This window comes from Paralichthys olivaceus, chromosome 6 (assembly GCF_024713975.1).
Source record: "Paralichthys olivaceus isolate ysfri-2021 chromosome 6, ASM2471397v2, whole genome shotgun sequence".
Taxonomy (NCBI): domain Eukaryota; kingdom Metazoa; phylum Chordata; class Actinopteri; order Pleuronectiformes; family Paralichthyidae; genus Paralichthys; species Paralichthys olivaceus.
In genome coordinates this window covers 24,565,416-24,579,869 of record NC_091098.1, presented here as the reverse complement: position 1 = coordinate 24,579,869, position 14,454 = coordinate 24,565,416, and the positions used below count along the sequence as shown (strand labels likewise).

The following is a 14,454-nucleotide window of genomic DNA, read 5'->3' as shown; positions in this document are numbered from 1 at the left end:
CTCACATTGAACGATTTTCCTCGCACTGTCCCATGACCTCATCCTCGTTCACCGCCGGTTTCTCTGGTTTCTGCTGCAGGTCTGCAGAGTCCAATCATCGCCATCGAGCCTCACAGTGCTGCAGTGCGTGTCGGGGAGTCGGCCAGCTTCAGGTGCAGGGTGTACAGCGGGGCCCAGCCTGTCAGACTGGAGTGGAAGCTGGCCAATAACCAGCCGCTGCCAGGTAATAACCACACACACACACACACATATGCAGACCGCCTGTGAGGAATAAACCTGAGTACCGAGTTCTGATTTAATGATGTCATTATTTACAAGCAATTACAGCAGCAATCCACCCGTGAAGTACTTCTCTGTTACTTCATTTAAAGACTGATTGAGAGACATTTTTGCTAAACTGTTAACTAAACTTTTTCATGACGTTACTAATTCCTGCTGAGATTTCGTGGCTTTCCTTCTGGAAACACGTTCAATAAAAACAGTTATAATATATTTCCTCCAGTCTCAGATTTGTGCCCTCACTCGTTTTGATTGTTTAAATAAATGTGGCAGCACGAGGCCTCTCAGCGCGAAATTCCTAGATTTTAACAAAGACGTCCTCAGCTTACGTTTTCTTAGACTCTGCACCCCCCGTGTTGTCTCTTCAAGATTTAAAACTGCTCAACGCTGCAAAGAGTTAGTTCCCAATTTAGATTTTCTTTCTCAAAACACTGAATCATGAAACTCCCATAACGGGTTATTTCTTAAATCTTTATAACGATCCCTCCACAGCCACAGTTTTACAGGACATGCAAACTGAACCCTATGTTAAATTCAAGCCTCTCAGCAGATCTAACGTCTCGTTGGCTCCTCTCCTCTGCAGATAATATCAAAGTCAGCTCTGACGGATCCGTTATGACCATCAGCAGTGCTCACCCTGTCAACCACGGCGCCTACCGCTGTGTGGCGAGCAACCCGTTCGGCATCACCCACACCATCGTGTCTTTGATTGTCAAAGGTGAGTTAAATACAGTTTATTACATCCTCGGCCTCCTCCTGTTTCCATATCTTCATAGAGAACGGCTCTCTCTAGTGGCCGATCAGGGACACAGACGTATAAGTGATGCCTTCTGTGCTTTCAGAGTCTCCTGTGGCCACCGTCACTCCTGTTGGACCCGTGCGCATCAGGGTGGGCGAACCCATTAACCTGGAATGCCAGGCGTCAGGAGAGCCGCGCCCCTCGGTCTCATGGCACCGACTGGACAGCAACCGCAAGACCATGCTGAGCAGCCCGGTGCCCATGGAGTCCAACGCAGTCATGCAGGTACAGATGCTCCGGATGTTTATTTTACAAATTCCTATCGACTTTTATTTGTATTATTTTTCACCCTCACTTTTTTCTGTCTGATTTAAAATGTATTTCTTTAAATTTAGTCTCTGTCTTGTTTTTAATGTCCCTGAACAGAACCTCTACCTCTGTGTATAAAATGTGCTTTACATATAAAACCATAAGTGGTTTCGTACTCACTCATGGTGAATTATATCGTTTTTCTCCTGGTGCAGATACTCGTGGCACGTCCAGAAGACAGCGGCACGTATGTGTGCACAGCTCGCAACAACGAGGGCTCCACGGAGACCAAGGTGGAGGTCCTTGTTGAGGGAGGCTCCCAAGTCCCGTCGGTGCCCAGAGCGTCTGTTCCTGAGCCGCTCATGATTGTGGTGGAGGGACAGACTGCCACGCTGCGCTGCGAGGCTCACGGTAATGAACGGCTGAAATATCACATGGGAATCAGTTTGAACCTTCGTGTGTTTCACATCATCACGTGAAAGAAAAAACACCTTAATCGTTTTTTCATCTCCGCTTTGCTGTTCCAGGTTTCCCCTCTCCGACCATCACCTGGTCCAAGCTGCGCTCTCCTCTGCCCTGGAGACACAAGATCGTCAACAGCAGCTTGGTGCTGCCCAGCGTCGGCCGGCAGGACTCTGGAGAATACATCTGCAGAGCCACCAACAACATGGGCACCACTGAGGTCACCATCATGCTGGATGTGGAAAGTAAGTGTTATGCAACAAGCAGAGATCCCCTCTCAGTGTTTAATATGTATGTATATCAATATAAAAGATTGTTCCCTCCCATCTTCAGCTCTTCCTTATGCCACGTCTGTGCCCGATGACGTGGCCGTGCGGGTCGGGGAGGTGATCAGGCTGCAGTGCCTGGCTCACGGCACGCCTCCTCTGACCTACACCTGGAGCAAGCTGGATGGAGGCCTGTCCCCGAGGGCTCAGGTCAGCGGAGGCGACCTCCAGATCAACCTGGCTACTGCCGAGGATGCTGGGAGCTACAAGTGTGTGGCCAGCAACAAAGTGGGCAACAGTGAAGTGGTGGCCAAGGTCACAGTCAGATGTAAGTGTCTCAACACTAAAAGACTTTCACCACAAAAATGCTTCTTCTCTCTGATCAGCATCTAAAAGCATCTAATGTGTAAAATATTTCTGTTGCACAACAACACGTGAATTACTCGTCTTTCCTCCTCCAGCCCCTCTGGCAGTGCGTGTGTCACCCCAGGTCGAGGTAAAGGCCCAGGGCAGCGCGGTGGAGTTCACCTGTTCGGCGGCCGGCGGGATCGAAACCAAAATCGAGTGGCTGAAGGAAGGAGGTGCTCTGCCGCCTAACCACCACGTCAAGGATGGCGTGCTCAGGTGACTCGTGGTGCCGTTTGTTGGTTCGCTGTAAATAGGCATCAGTACGAGACAAAACCAGCTTTGAATGTTTGGATATGTTTGATATTAAAAGACCAAACTGGCAAGTTTACTCAAAGTTTACTCAAAAACGAATGTGGCAATTAGCAATAAACAATTCATACTGTTGATATTGATATGCAAAGTAAAAACTTGTTTTCATGTGTCTGCAGGATCGAGAATCTTGAACAGAGCAATGAAGGTGTTTACATCTGCAGAGCGAGCAGTGTGTACGGTCAGGCCCAGGACACAGCCAGACTCACCATCCAGGGTCCGTAACACGCAAACACTCCTTCGCTTTGTTTCCATTACGTGTATCGTCTTTTTATTTTTTCTCCTTCCCGTCTCCGTCCCTCAGCCCTGCCGAAGGTGATGATCAACGTGCGTACCTCAGTGCAGACTGTGATGATCGGCAACTCCGTGGAGTTTGAATGCCAGGCGGTCGGGGACCCGGAGCCCACGGTGCAGTGGAGTAAAGTCGGCGGGTCGCTGCCGGCCCACATCATGGTGAAGGGCGGCATGCTGAAGATCGAGCGAGTGACGGAGGCCGACGCCGGGCAGTACCGCTGCACCGCCACCAACGACGTGGGCTCGGTGCAGTCCCAGGTGGTGCTGAACGTGCAGTGTGAGTTAACTGGAGACACTGATGTCCCCTGCTGCCTCAGGAAGCAGAGCAGGTCATCAACTGACCAGAACGTCGGGGGTTCCATTCCCGGCTACTCCAGTCTGCGTGCCGAAGTGTCCTGTGACGTGTGATAGAACACGTGTGTGTGAACGGATGATTTGAAAAGCACAACGTAAATTATTCTTTCATCCCTCTTTGCGCAGCCCTTCCTCAAATTGCTGCACTGCCAGAAACAAAAGAGGTGACGGTCGGGTCTGATGCTGTCTTGCCCTGCGTGGCCTCTGGATATCCTGTGCCTGAGATCAAATGGTCCAAGGTAACTACGTCCTTCCTGAAATCTAAATATTCAACATGCTCTCTTGTCTTTACATGTCGTCTAACGTCGTCTCTAACGATGCTCGTCGATGCTGATGTCATCTGATAAACTGTTTCTTCATCTAGCTGGACGGAGAGCTTGCTCCAAAGTGTTTCCAGGATGTCAACGTGCTGACGGTTCCTCGCGTAGCCTACGAGGATTCTGGGACATACGTGTGCACCGCCTCTAACAAACAGGGCAAAGTGGAGGCCTTTACTACTCTTCAGGTTCACGGTCAGTCTGCAGAGTGGAGCTCTAATAAATGAGAGGTACGGACTGAACAGTTGTATTTAATGATGAGTTGATGTGTTTTTTTCCAGAGAGAGTGATGCCGTACTTTGCCCAGGAACCTTTGTCCTACCTCACTCTGCCCACCATCAAGAACGCCTACAAGTCTTTCAGCATCAAGATCAACTTTAGACCTGATAATGTCGATGGTAAGAAAGTTCAACCTTAAATCTTCACAGTGTGCAGTTTATTCATTTATGCTTTTTAATTGATTCTTCTTTTTGAATCTGTGTATGTTATGTTCTATGTCATTAATCTTTGTGTATAATCTTACTGCGTCTTCTGTCCCCTCCTCCTCCTCCTCCTCCTTCCCCTCCTCCTCCTCCTCCTCCTCCTCTCACCCACATGGTGGGAAGGTCTCATTTTGTACGCTGGTGAGTCTCAGTGCTTGAGATCCACAGGAGCTCAAGGCTAATGTTGTTTTTTTATTTGGCTGCATCAGACTTTCACATCGTGCATCCATCTCAGAGCAGATTTAGGGGCCGTGAAAGTGATGCAATACGGTGCATGGCCTATGTTCTTTATACCGGAGCTGACACGATGTTCGGTCATTCGGAGTATTACATAATAAAAGCTTGGTTACTTCATCAGCTTCTACACGGCGTGTAAAGCGGCACAGCTCCAATCACAGTCAGCGTCTGTTAAAACGTAACCAATACAATGTTTTAATCATACGTCTAAGAATATTTGCAGTAATTGAAACATCACTGCAGTTACGCCAGATACAACAAAAAAAGTACTACCCACTGAAAATATTTCTCGGACCAAAGTGCTGCAGCAGCTGCAGAACAGAACATTGTACAACAAACAGCAGAACACGAGGACATATCGTGTAAGACTCAGAATAACAATGCAGAATAAAAGTGAGTTGAATATTGTACCTGCCCCAAAAACACTTAAAATGATAAATAAGGATATAATGCATGAAAGATTAAAAAACAAAATCTACGTCCTTGTGTTAACAATTCAAGGTTTTGACCTGCAGCTTCTGATTTTCAGTAATTCATTAAATCATTGCAAAATCTACAGGATATAAAGACGTGTATGGTTCATAGAAGCATGTTAACATCCAGCATGCAGAGAAAGAAAAGTGAAGACTGGTAGTTTATGAGTGTAACCGGTTGCACTGTGCAGCCCGGTGGTCGGAGGTTATAACTTGGCTTTGGTTGGCTTTGAACTCGCCTCACCATAGCATGCTGCTTCACCATTCTGCTTTCAAAGAGTTCATCCTGCGTGTGATTTACTGCATCACAAACAAGGTCCATCCTGACAAGTCACGTCCACTTGTTTTGTATAAATATAAATACACACGTGTATATATTATATCTAAAGTCTAAAATTTAGATTTTCCTGATGTGGAAAATTTGTCTTATTTGAATTAAAGTACAGGTGGTGGATTTGTTGACTTATTGAGATGGATATTATTGTCGATGTACATTCATGGTCACGTTCGTACCAGTGTTCACTAATCCTGTGTTTGTGGTGCAGGTATGATTCTCTACAACGGCCAGAGACGAACCACGGGAGCCGACTTTATCTCTCTGGGACTTGTGGGCGGTCGCTTGGAGTTCAGGTCAGTTCTCAGTTGAATTTTATTTGTATCGATTCATTTAATCTATAATTAGCCTTAAAGGGCTAATACTCCGAAACAAGTGAGGGATCGGCTGTGTGGCCCAGGCGGTCGAGCAGTCGTCAACTAACCAGAGGTTAGAGAAAGAGAAAATTTGATTGAGAGATATTAAAATGTCTGACGAGTTGCTGGAAAGGAGAGAAACCTCAAAACAGCTTCATGAAGCTTAATGATGAGCCGTCATTGTCTAAATCCACTGTGCTGACTCCAGGTTTGACGTCGGCTCCGGCATGGCCACGATACGAGACCCCAACCCCATCAAGCTGGGAGAGTTCCACACCGTCGAGCTGTATCGCAACCACACCCTGGGCTACATCACCGTAGACGGAGGGGAGCCGATCAACGGCAGCTCACAGGTGCTCACGTCAGAGGGAATTTAATCCAACATGCATTTGATGAATTCTGATGAATACGGAGTTAATGATCACTCCCTTCTCTTTCAGGGCAAGTTCCAGGGTCTGGATCTGAATGAGGAGCTGCACGTGGGCGGTTACCCCAACTACACGGCCCTCGCCAAAACCGCTGGCATCAAGACAGGGTTTGTTGGTAAGACATCGCCCAGAATGGAAACACAGTGTGAAGTAGATGTTAGCGTGTGATGACTCACATCCCGGTGCTGTGCGCAGGCTGCATCCGACAACTGGTCATCCAGGGGGAGGAAGTCATCTTCAAAGACCTTGACCGCAGCTCGACCGGCGTCTCCAACTGTCCCACCTGCAAAGATCACCCATGTCAGGTCAGTTACGTCCGTCCGCTCCGTGTGTTTGTAGCCGCTGACCTGCGTCCACTTCCGTGATGTCATGAGGATTTCTCTCCTGTGATTCAGAACGGCGGCAGGTGCGAGGACTCAGACGCCAGCTTGTATAAGTGCAGCTGCCCCAGAGGATTCACCGGCAGCAACTGCCAGCACCACTCGTCCCTGCACTGTCACTCAGGTACATGGAGACAAATCAAAGTATCAGCAGGGCAGCGTTATACCCGCAGATAAAAGAGGCGGTCACTGATTTGTTTTTATTTTTCACCTGAACTCCCACAGAGGCCTGCGGACCAGACGCCACGTGCATCAACCGACCCAACGGCCTCGGCTACGACTGCCGCTGCCACCTCGGGAAGTTTGGAAACAAATGCATGGATGGTGAGACAGGAAATGAAAATGTTTTCAGGAAGAGATACGACATCGTCTTCGGTATTTTGAAGCAGTTTTATAAAATATATTCTAACCTTTGATGCATTTTTCTCTTCCACAAGGGGAACTGGTGACCACTCCACTGTTTGATGGAAAGGAGACGTACATAGCCTATCCTCCCCTGACCAATATCCACGATGACCTGCGAGTCGAGATGGAGTTCAAGCCGCTGCGTGGAGACGGCCTGATGTTCTTCTGCGGTGGGAAGAAAATGAAGGTGGAGGATTTCGTAGGCATCTCCATGGTGGAGGGACATGTAGAGTTCAGATACGAACTGGGAACAGGTAAAGTCGACTCAACTGAAGTTTTCCGTTCATGCGCTCTTCAGATCTAAAGTCCAATATCTGTGGACGTATTCTGATTTTCAGGCCAGGCAATCCTCCGCAGTCCCGAGCCCGTGTCTCTGGGCCAGTGGCACAGAGTTGTGGCCGAGCGGAACAAGCGGGTCGGCCACCTGAAGGTCGACCAAGGCCAAGTGGAGAGGAAGACATCTCCGGGAAAAGCCCAGGGCCTCAATATCCACACGCCCATGTACTTGGGAGGAGTCCCCAATATGGACATCCTGCCTAAAGCCGCCAACGTCAGCGAAATGTTTGGGGGATGTATCGGAGAGGTGAGATCTCTGCGTGAGTTCATTTAGTCCATAAATACTTTTTCCTTTAACGAGAAGCTTTAACGTGTTGCTCTGCCTGCTCAGGTTTCCATCAACAACAAGAAGGTGGATCTGTCCTACAGCTTCACAGAAAGTAGAGCTGTCCTCAAGTGCGTGGACAACAGCCCCTGCGACCGCCGGCCCTGCCTGAACGGAGGTCACTGCATGTCCAGCGCTGAGTACGAGTACCAGTGTCTCTGCAAGGATGGATTCGAAGGTTGGTGCCTGAAGGTGTCAAAGACACAGCACGTGTGAAATCTGCCCAGAGGTCGTTGAAACTGTGAAATTATCATTTTAATGCAAAATTCTGTTTCCTGGTGAGATTCTCTGCATCACATGTGTGTTTTCTACAATGTTTTACTCAATATCATTTATTTTTTAACCTTCTAATTGATAAAATGATGAATATTTTTCTGTTTAAGTCCCTAAAAAGCAACTTTAACCTCCGAGCTCTGTGAACTCACCCTCCCTTCGGGTGTGACCCTTTGACCTTTCACCCCTGATCCACGACTGGTGTGTGTCCCTGCAGGTGAGCGTTGTGAGGTGGTGAAAGACGCGTGCCAGAGCGACCTCCAGTGCCAGAACGGCGGCAGCTGCGTCAGCGGTCAGTGTGTGTGCGTGCCCGGGTACGCAGGCCTCACCTGCGAAGAGAGTGAGTATTTAACTACATCACCATCATCACGTATGTAAAACAATTAAATCCAATGTTTTGTTATGTTTTAATGATTCAGTTTCAGTAGCAGCCACATTGTTTCCTGTCATTGGACACATAGAAAAGAAACATATACACACACATCCAGAAACAAATCTCACATGACACCCTTCACACTATGGAGTCGCTCTGAACACCACACGACTCGCTCCCAGCGTTGCAAAGCATGCTGGGAGGGTTAACCCCAAAGTGATTTACGTGTGTCTCACCCCTGCGCTCTCATGGCTATATCCTGCACACACAGGCCACGTCTCCAGCTTCCCAGCGGCCCTGCGGAATTTGCAAGCCAGCGTGGCAAATGGTACAGTATCCCAACGTTCAGTCTGCCTGAAAGCACCGTGACTAACAGGGGGGCCCCGTCCGAGCTCTGAGGGGGGGCCCCACGACCCCTCCAAGCTCATCCCGAACTGACTAACACATGTTCCAACACAAAACCAAACGTGCCCTCGGCTGGCCGCTGAGGCTCTCACCCCCACCGGAAAGTTTGGAGAGGGGAATTCTGCATCTTTAATAAACGGTGTTGGGATCTATTTCCTCCCTCTCATATATTTGAAGCTTTTAACACTAAAATGTGGAATTCCCCTTGTTTTCATTTTTCTCTGTCAGGTGGCTACTCACAACATGAAACCTTCCGTCTACTTTAAAAACTCCTCATCTGTCTACAACAAGAAAACCAACACTTTCCAACTGAAACCGCCCGAGTCCGAACATTAAAAACTGCTCCGTGTCCACACATCTGCGCTGCCACTAACATTTTCAAGTTTCTGCTGAAAGCTCAGTGTGAGAGTTGCTGAGACGTCGAGCACATTGTGTGCTTGAGGTGTTGTTTGTGCATGGAGGTGGAGGTGGAGGTGGAGGCGAGCTCAGGCCCGTCTCTGTGGAAGGTCGAGGATAGTGTGCAGTGCGAGGAATGAAAGATTCTGCATCATGCGTTTTGGTTTTACTCTGGTTTTGGTGCTTTTTTTTTTTAATTTGGAGAATTGGTCGATCCAGGGCCCTTGATGAAATTTAGGATTATTACATTTTATTTCATGTGTGTGCTTGAGAGGAAACTAGACATAAATATATAATCTAAAGGAACCCTGATCATTTCAGTTCATTTACTATATTTTGCTTCTGCAGCCTTATGACCACGAGTGTTAGCTCCAGTTAGGAAACTTAAGTCGGATCGTGCTGTGAGACGAAAGACACGACTGAGTCTGTTCGGTTTCTTCATGATGTGATGATGTGTTTTAGCAAGATCAACCTTGGGTGGCACGGTGGTAGAGTGGTTGGCACTGTCGCCTCACAGCAGAATTAAAAACTCCCCTTTGAAATGTTTCTTGATTCCAGCAGAGGCATAAAGTTTAGAGTCGACTTCATCACTTCCCCAGATATGATTCCTTTCATTCAAAGGGAAGTGACGAACAAATATCTTTAATTACAAGTTGATTTCATTCATCGACCAAATAAAACAAACATCCTCTAATTGTCAAAGGATCAAGGCTGAAGCAGCAAAATGTTTTTAACCGAGCAGCATTTTATTGCTCATATATTCCAGTTTCATTTGTAAGAGGAAGATTGTGTTGTTTCCTCCTTCAGCAGTTTCATTCTCTCTCTTTAAAAAAAAACCTAAATCATGTTCGTTGTATCTAACCAAGCCTGTGTTACCAGGGGTTCTTCCATGCTTTCACCACTGGAGGGCGTCGTAACACCGAGGATGAAAGTTCACACCAGCCTCACTTTAATTATAATCCTCTTTTAATTTTCTTGTCGTACTTTTTTCTAGATTCTCCTTATCAATATGCAGCTCATTTCCACAATGACGGATACGTCGCCCTCCCGAAATCCATTTTCCCAAGAAGGTAAAGTTTTCATCTTTAACTTTGTTCCGTCATATTTTTTTAGAGAATTATCAGGAGTTGATGCTTCAAACGTCTCTTTTTGTTTTTAGCGCCCATGACTCACCAGAGACCATCGAACTGGAGATCAACACTGGCTCCTCTGAGGGTCTGATCCTGTGGCAGGGTGTGGTGAGTCCTGATCCCGTCGTGTCTGCAGGACAGAACGAATCTGAATCCTAACCTTCCTCCTCTTAAACCTCATCCTCACTTTGCTCCTCCTCATCCTCATCACCACCTCGTGTGTGACGGGGAGACGCTCACTGTGATTGTTGTGGACGTACACGTCTGCACCCTGACACACTTTTGTTTCTCTAATCTCCATGTCTCACCGGCTGTCGAGCTCCATCATCACTGTCTAATTCGCACGCGTGTCACCGAGGCTGTGGCATGTTGGCTGACTCCCTCTGACGCCACTAAACAAGTGCATGTTGCTTCTCTAACTCATCCTCCGTTTTCCTCAGGAGACCAATGGCGCTCGCAATTTGCGAAAGGTGCATGCTAGTAAAAAGGTATCGACTCAAACACAAGACACGTCCCATTTATTTGGCATGTTTCATACCGTGCATCCTTTCTCATGAACACATCACATCTGGAGAACCACATGATCTGTGTCTGTAATTCACAGTTTGCAATAAGCTTCTTTCACCATTGTTAGTTTAAATGTGACACTTATTTCTTTTACGTTGTACAAATTTATATTTTTCTATAGTTTCTGTTTTTTTTACTCATTTATAACCTTCACTGAGTATTTCACTGCTTACTTACAGTAAGTTTCCAACATAGTTGGACAAATAAACATTCTTATCTCATCTCATCTTACACAGATAATGTTGTAAATGATCTCTGCTCCCCGGAGCAGCCGTCACAGTTTCCGTTTTCTTCCTCGTCCGACTAAACACGTTTATTTGCAGGAACTTGGCGAACACGGCAAAGGAAAGGACTTCATCAGCCTTGGTTTGCAGAGCGGACATCTTGTTTTCAGGTGACTGTAATCCTGCAGCTCTGTTGATGTCTGGATGAGTAATGTTCTTTCCGGGCTCAATGTCGTAACGCTGACGATTTGTACAATTATCCAGTTACCAGCTGGGCAGCGGAGAGGCCCAGATCCTGTCCCGGAGGTCCATCAATGATGGGAAATGGCACAAGATCACAGCAGTCAGGTATGATTATATATTATTATTCACAACGTGTGTAAACCAACCACTCCAAGCTTCGGTATGTGCTGTTCTATATAAAAGTCTCTGGGATCAAAACCTGTGTAAACTGAGAGGGAAAGAAGAATTTCACTTTATTCACAGTAATCAGGATCATTTGCTTTAGGAAAGATGAGACGATACAATCAGATGAGTGAATCTTTCAAAGTCACCTCATGTTTAACAGCATTAGCGTTAGTTTCACATTTATCAGGAGGTTTTTACACTCTGATTGTTTTTTGCTCAGAACTGGAAAAGACGGATATATTCAGATTGACGGAGGAGCTGCGCTGCATGGACAGTCTAAAGGCAAAAGCCTCATGGTCAACACCAAAGGCAGCATATACCTGGGTGAGTAATATATTATATTACATTATATTATATTATATTACATTAAAATACATCGAAAATAAGATTTTTGGTCTTTATTTGTGAAATATGATAATTTGAGATATTGTTTTTTTACAAGAAAACATTTTCTCGACTGTCTTAAAGCAACATTATTGATCAACAACCTCTCAAACTTATTTTATCCAAACGTCTCAAGAGAAAGTGTTTGACTGGATGTGTTGTCACGTGACAGGCGGAGCCCCAGACATGGCCGCCATGACAGGAGGGAAGTTCTCGTCAGGGATGACGGGCTGCGTGAGGAACCTGGCGCTGATGAACGCCCGGCCGGGACAGCAGCCGGCCCAGGCCATCGACCTGCAGGCCCACGCGGCGCACGGCGTCAACGTGCAGCCGTGCTCTTCATAGACCGCGCAGCACACTCACATGCAAACACCCACACACACACACACACACAGAGACTATGGAGTGATGTCACACACACACACACACACAGCAGACTCACACAGAGACTTAAACACAAACTTGGTGCTTTGCTGCTACCAAAAAAAAAAATCAAAAATCAACATGACACCACAGGATTTTCTTCTTTCTCTGTGTGCAGTCAAACCAAAAAGAGAGAGGAAATTTGAATATTAACAGGTCTGCTCTTCCTCAGTGTTGTTTTCTCGATGAAGGACGGTGAACACAGGAGAACCAGTAACAGTTTACATACTTCCAGCAGTAGTTTTAGTCACGAGAAGAGTAAAACATATTAGGCCTTCTACGATGGGTCAGATCCTATGGAGTTGGAGATGTTTTTACAGCACTGAATTTTTATTTATATACATATGAATATATATATATATTATATTTGTGGGGGAAAACATGCAAACTAACCATAACTGCTCTTCAACTTTCCCAGAGTTCATTCTGGGTTCTAATACTATGAGTCCGTAGTACAGGCCTATAACTGTATTAATACTTGGAGGCGTTTAGGTCTTCTTTCTTCACTTCTGTAGAGGAACTCTTTCTTTTTTTCCACACGCGTGCGAGCATGCTAACAGTTTTTTGGGAGAAGAGCGCGCACAGTCACAGCTTCAGTTCACAACTCAGGTTGTCAAACACAAACAAATACCTGCAAACATTACAAGTGCTGCTGCTTCAACTGAGTTTCTTTTGCTCGTTCTCGGCTGTGTCTGTTCGTTCTTTTTTTTTTTCAAATTTTAAATAAAAGAAAGGACGAAACCTTGGTGCTAATGTCGGACGTGAAGACGCAGCACGTACTCATGCGGCTGCCGGTCTGACACACATAGACGTGTTTTCATTTTTTAGCGACTTACATTGAGGAAGCTCCTGTCAGTTCGTTAGCACGCATGGCATTTGATGTTGACTCTGTGACGACATGGAACTGGTTCGTGGCCTCCGAGGCCTCACGCGATTGAGTAGATCTCAAAAAAGAAAAAAAGGTTGTAATTTTTTTATGTGTGGCTGTTGAAGATATTGTTTTATGTGCAAAGTCGAGTAGAATGAGTGTGTTTGTGTCATCATCCGTATCCTCAGGAGGGTCGACTCAGAACTGCCTCAGGATGCGACTTCATTTCCAGGCTCTAAAAACCCTGAGGTGAAATGGAAGCCTCCTGTAAATGCTGCGACCAGTAGTGTAGCTCTGGCGACGCGTGCTCGCCCGCCTCCAGCCGACCGCAACTACGGCGGCGTGATCACTTTGGGGTTCACACACATTTTATTCTTCTTCTCTTTTTTTTGTAAGCTTCAAAATATTTGTATCAATATCCTAAAAGTGAGCACCATCCTTCCACCTAGAGTCGCTTCATTTTTATTTATTTTGTGTTTCTCTTCTCTCTTTCATTGCTTTTGTTTTGATCTGCTGTCGTAGAACAATCACAGACGCTTGCTCTTCTCTTTCCTCCGGTTTTTTTTTGTGTATTGCCTCCCACACCCCCTCCCTTGTTTTTCTCCCCCCCTCACATGTTATGAATATTGCCCCCCATGAAGTTCCATGATTAAAAAGTTTAACATTGTCTTTACCTGAGTGGAGCTGCACGAACCGGTCTTATTATTCAGTCAGTGAGAAAAAGAAAGAAAAGTCTTAGGCTCCAGATACGATGAATGGGTTATTTATTTACACAGGATGATGTCGTCGTGAACACGTGGACTAAAAAAAATCGTCTGGTCCGTGACGACATCTTCTGTGTATCTGCTCTTGAACTGGATCTTCTCGGAAGCACTGATGATGTCAAAGTTGTCAAGAATCTGCCACCACCACTTTTTTTTGTTTTGACGCCATCGCCAAGATACGAAAGTTGCACTTTTAGTAACGATGGCAAGTGAATAACGGTTAAATGAATGAAACATGTACCAGATGAGATATTGTCCGTGTCAGGACGACCTGACTGTTCCATTTCCAGTGTTGAAACAGACACTCCCCTCGCCCTTTGGTGTTTCTTAATTAAAAACAAAATTCATGTGCTATTTTTAATCTCGTGTGAGTTTTTCTTTTCTCACCACTGTATCACTTTGCTTTGCCGGGGGGGGGAGGGGATTCTATACGTCAGTTTAGACGTATAGAATCACATATTGTTCCTAAGTCGTAGGAAGATTACACTTTCTCCTTTGGAAAGTTAAGACCTGGTGTTTCCCTTGTGGAGGTCACACCCAAGGTTTCTGAAATAAATCTGCCCCTCGGCTGCAGTGATCTCCTCTTACGGAGTCTGTCGCCTTATGGATAAATAATAATATAAAGAATTCATGTTCCAGTGACAGACATAAAGACAGAAGCAAGTTATATACTTCAGTTTTATTTAAGGACTTCAAGTGGAAAAACATCAGGATTCAAAAGACGTGGAAATAGAAGTGAACTAAAA

General features: G+C 46.0%; 1 protein-coding gene across 25 annotated transcripts in view; it reads left to right on the top strand.

Moving 5' to 3' along the window:
• Positions 1-14,062, top strand: part of hspg2 (heparan sulfate proteoglycan 2) — an 82,448-nt gene extending 68,386 nt beyond the window's left edge. For 16 of the 25 annotated variants that reach the window (XM_069526354.1, XM_069526343.1, XM_069526340.1 and 13 more), the window contains 31 exons: positions 80-223; positions 863-997; positions 1,122-1,303; positions 1,543-1,738; positions 1,855-2,034; positions 2,123-2,383; positions 2,517-2,679; positions 2,892-2,989; positions 3,077-3,343; positions 3,547-3,659; positions 3,785-3,932; positions 4,019-4,135; positions 4,343-4,360; positions 5,475-5,559; positions 5,828-5,972; positions 6,060-6,162; positions 6,243-6,352; positions 6,443-6,551; positions 6,653-6,751; positions 6,865-7,086; positions 7,171-7,415; positions 7,500-7,671; positions 7,984-8,106; positions 8,411-8,467; positions 9,935-10,010; positions 10,100-10,178; positions 10,511-10,558; positions 10,961-11,031; positions 11,126-11,209; positions 11,490-11,593; positions 11,826-14,062. In XM_069526354.1, coding sequence (XP_069382455.1) covers positions 80-223; positions 863-997; positions 1,122-1,303; positions 1,543-1,738; positions 1,855-2,034; positions 2,123-2,383; positions 2,517-2,679; positions 2,892-2,989; positions 3,077-3,343; positions 3,547-3,659; positions 3,785-3,932; positions 4,019-4,135; positions 4,343-4,360; positions 5,475-5,559; positions 5,828-5,972; positions 6,060-6,162; positions 6,243-6,352; positions 6,443-6,551; positions 6,653-6,751; positions 6,865-7,086; positions 7,171-7,415; positions 7,500-7,671; positions 7,984-8,106; positions 8,411-8,467; positions 9,935-10,010; positions 10,100-10,178; positions 10,511-10,558; positions 10,961-11,031; positions 11,126-11,209; positions 11,490-11,593; positions 11,826-11,998 — 4,127 coding nt within the window. In that variant the 3' untranslated portion in view covers positions 11,999-14,062. The remainder of the gene's footprint in view (positions 1-79; positions 224-862; positions 998-1,121; positions 1,304-1,542; positions 1,739-1,854; positions 2,035-2,122; positions 2,384-2,516; positions 2,680-2,891; positions 2,990-3,076; positions 3,344-3,546; positions 3,660-3,784; positions 3,933-4,018; positions 4,136-4,342; positions 4,361-5,474; positions 5,560-5,827; positions 5,973-6,059; positions 6,163-6,242; positions 6,353-6,442; positions 6,552-6,652; positions 6,752-6,864; positions 7,087-7,170; positions 7,416-7,499; positions 7,672-7,983; positions 8,107-8,410; positions 8,468-9,934; positions 10,011-10,099; positions 10,179-10,510; positions 10,559-10,960; positions 11,032-11,125; positions 11,210-11,489; positions 11,594-11,825) is intronic. The other 9 variants (XM_069526359.1, XM_069526358.1, XM_069526345.1 and 6 more) reach the window with 7 other exon arrangements.
• Positions 14,063-14,454: the final 392 nt, after the last annotated feature.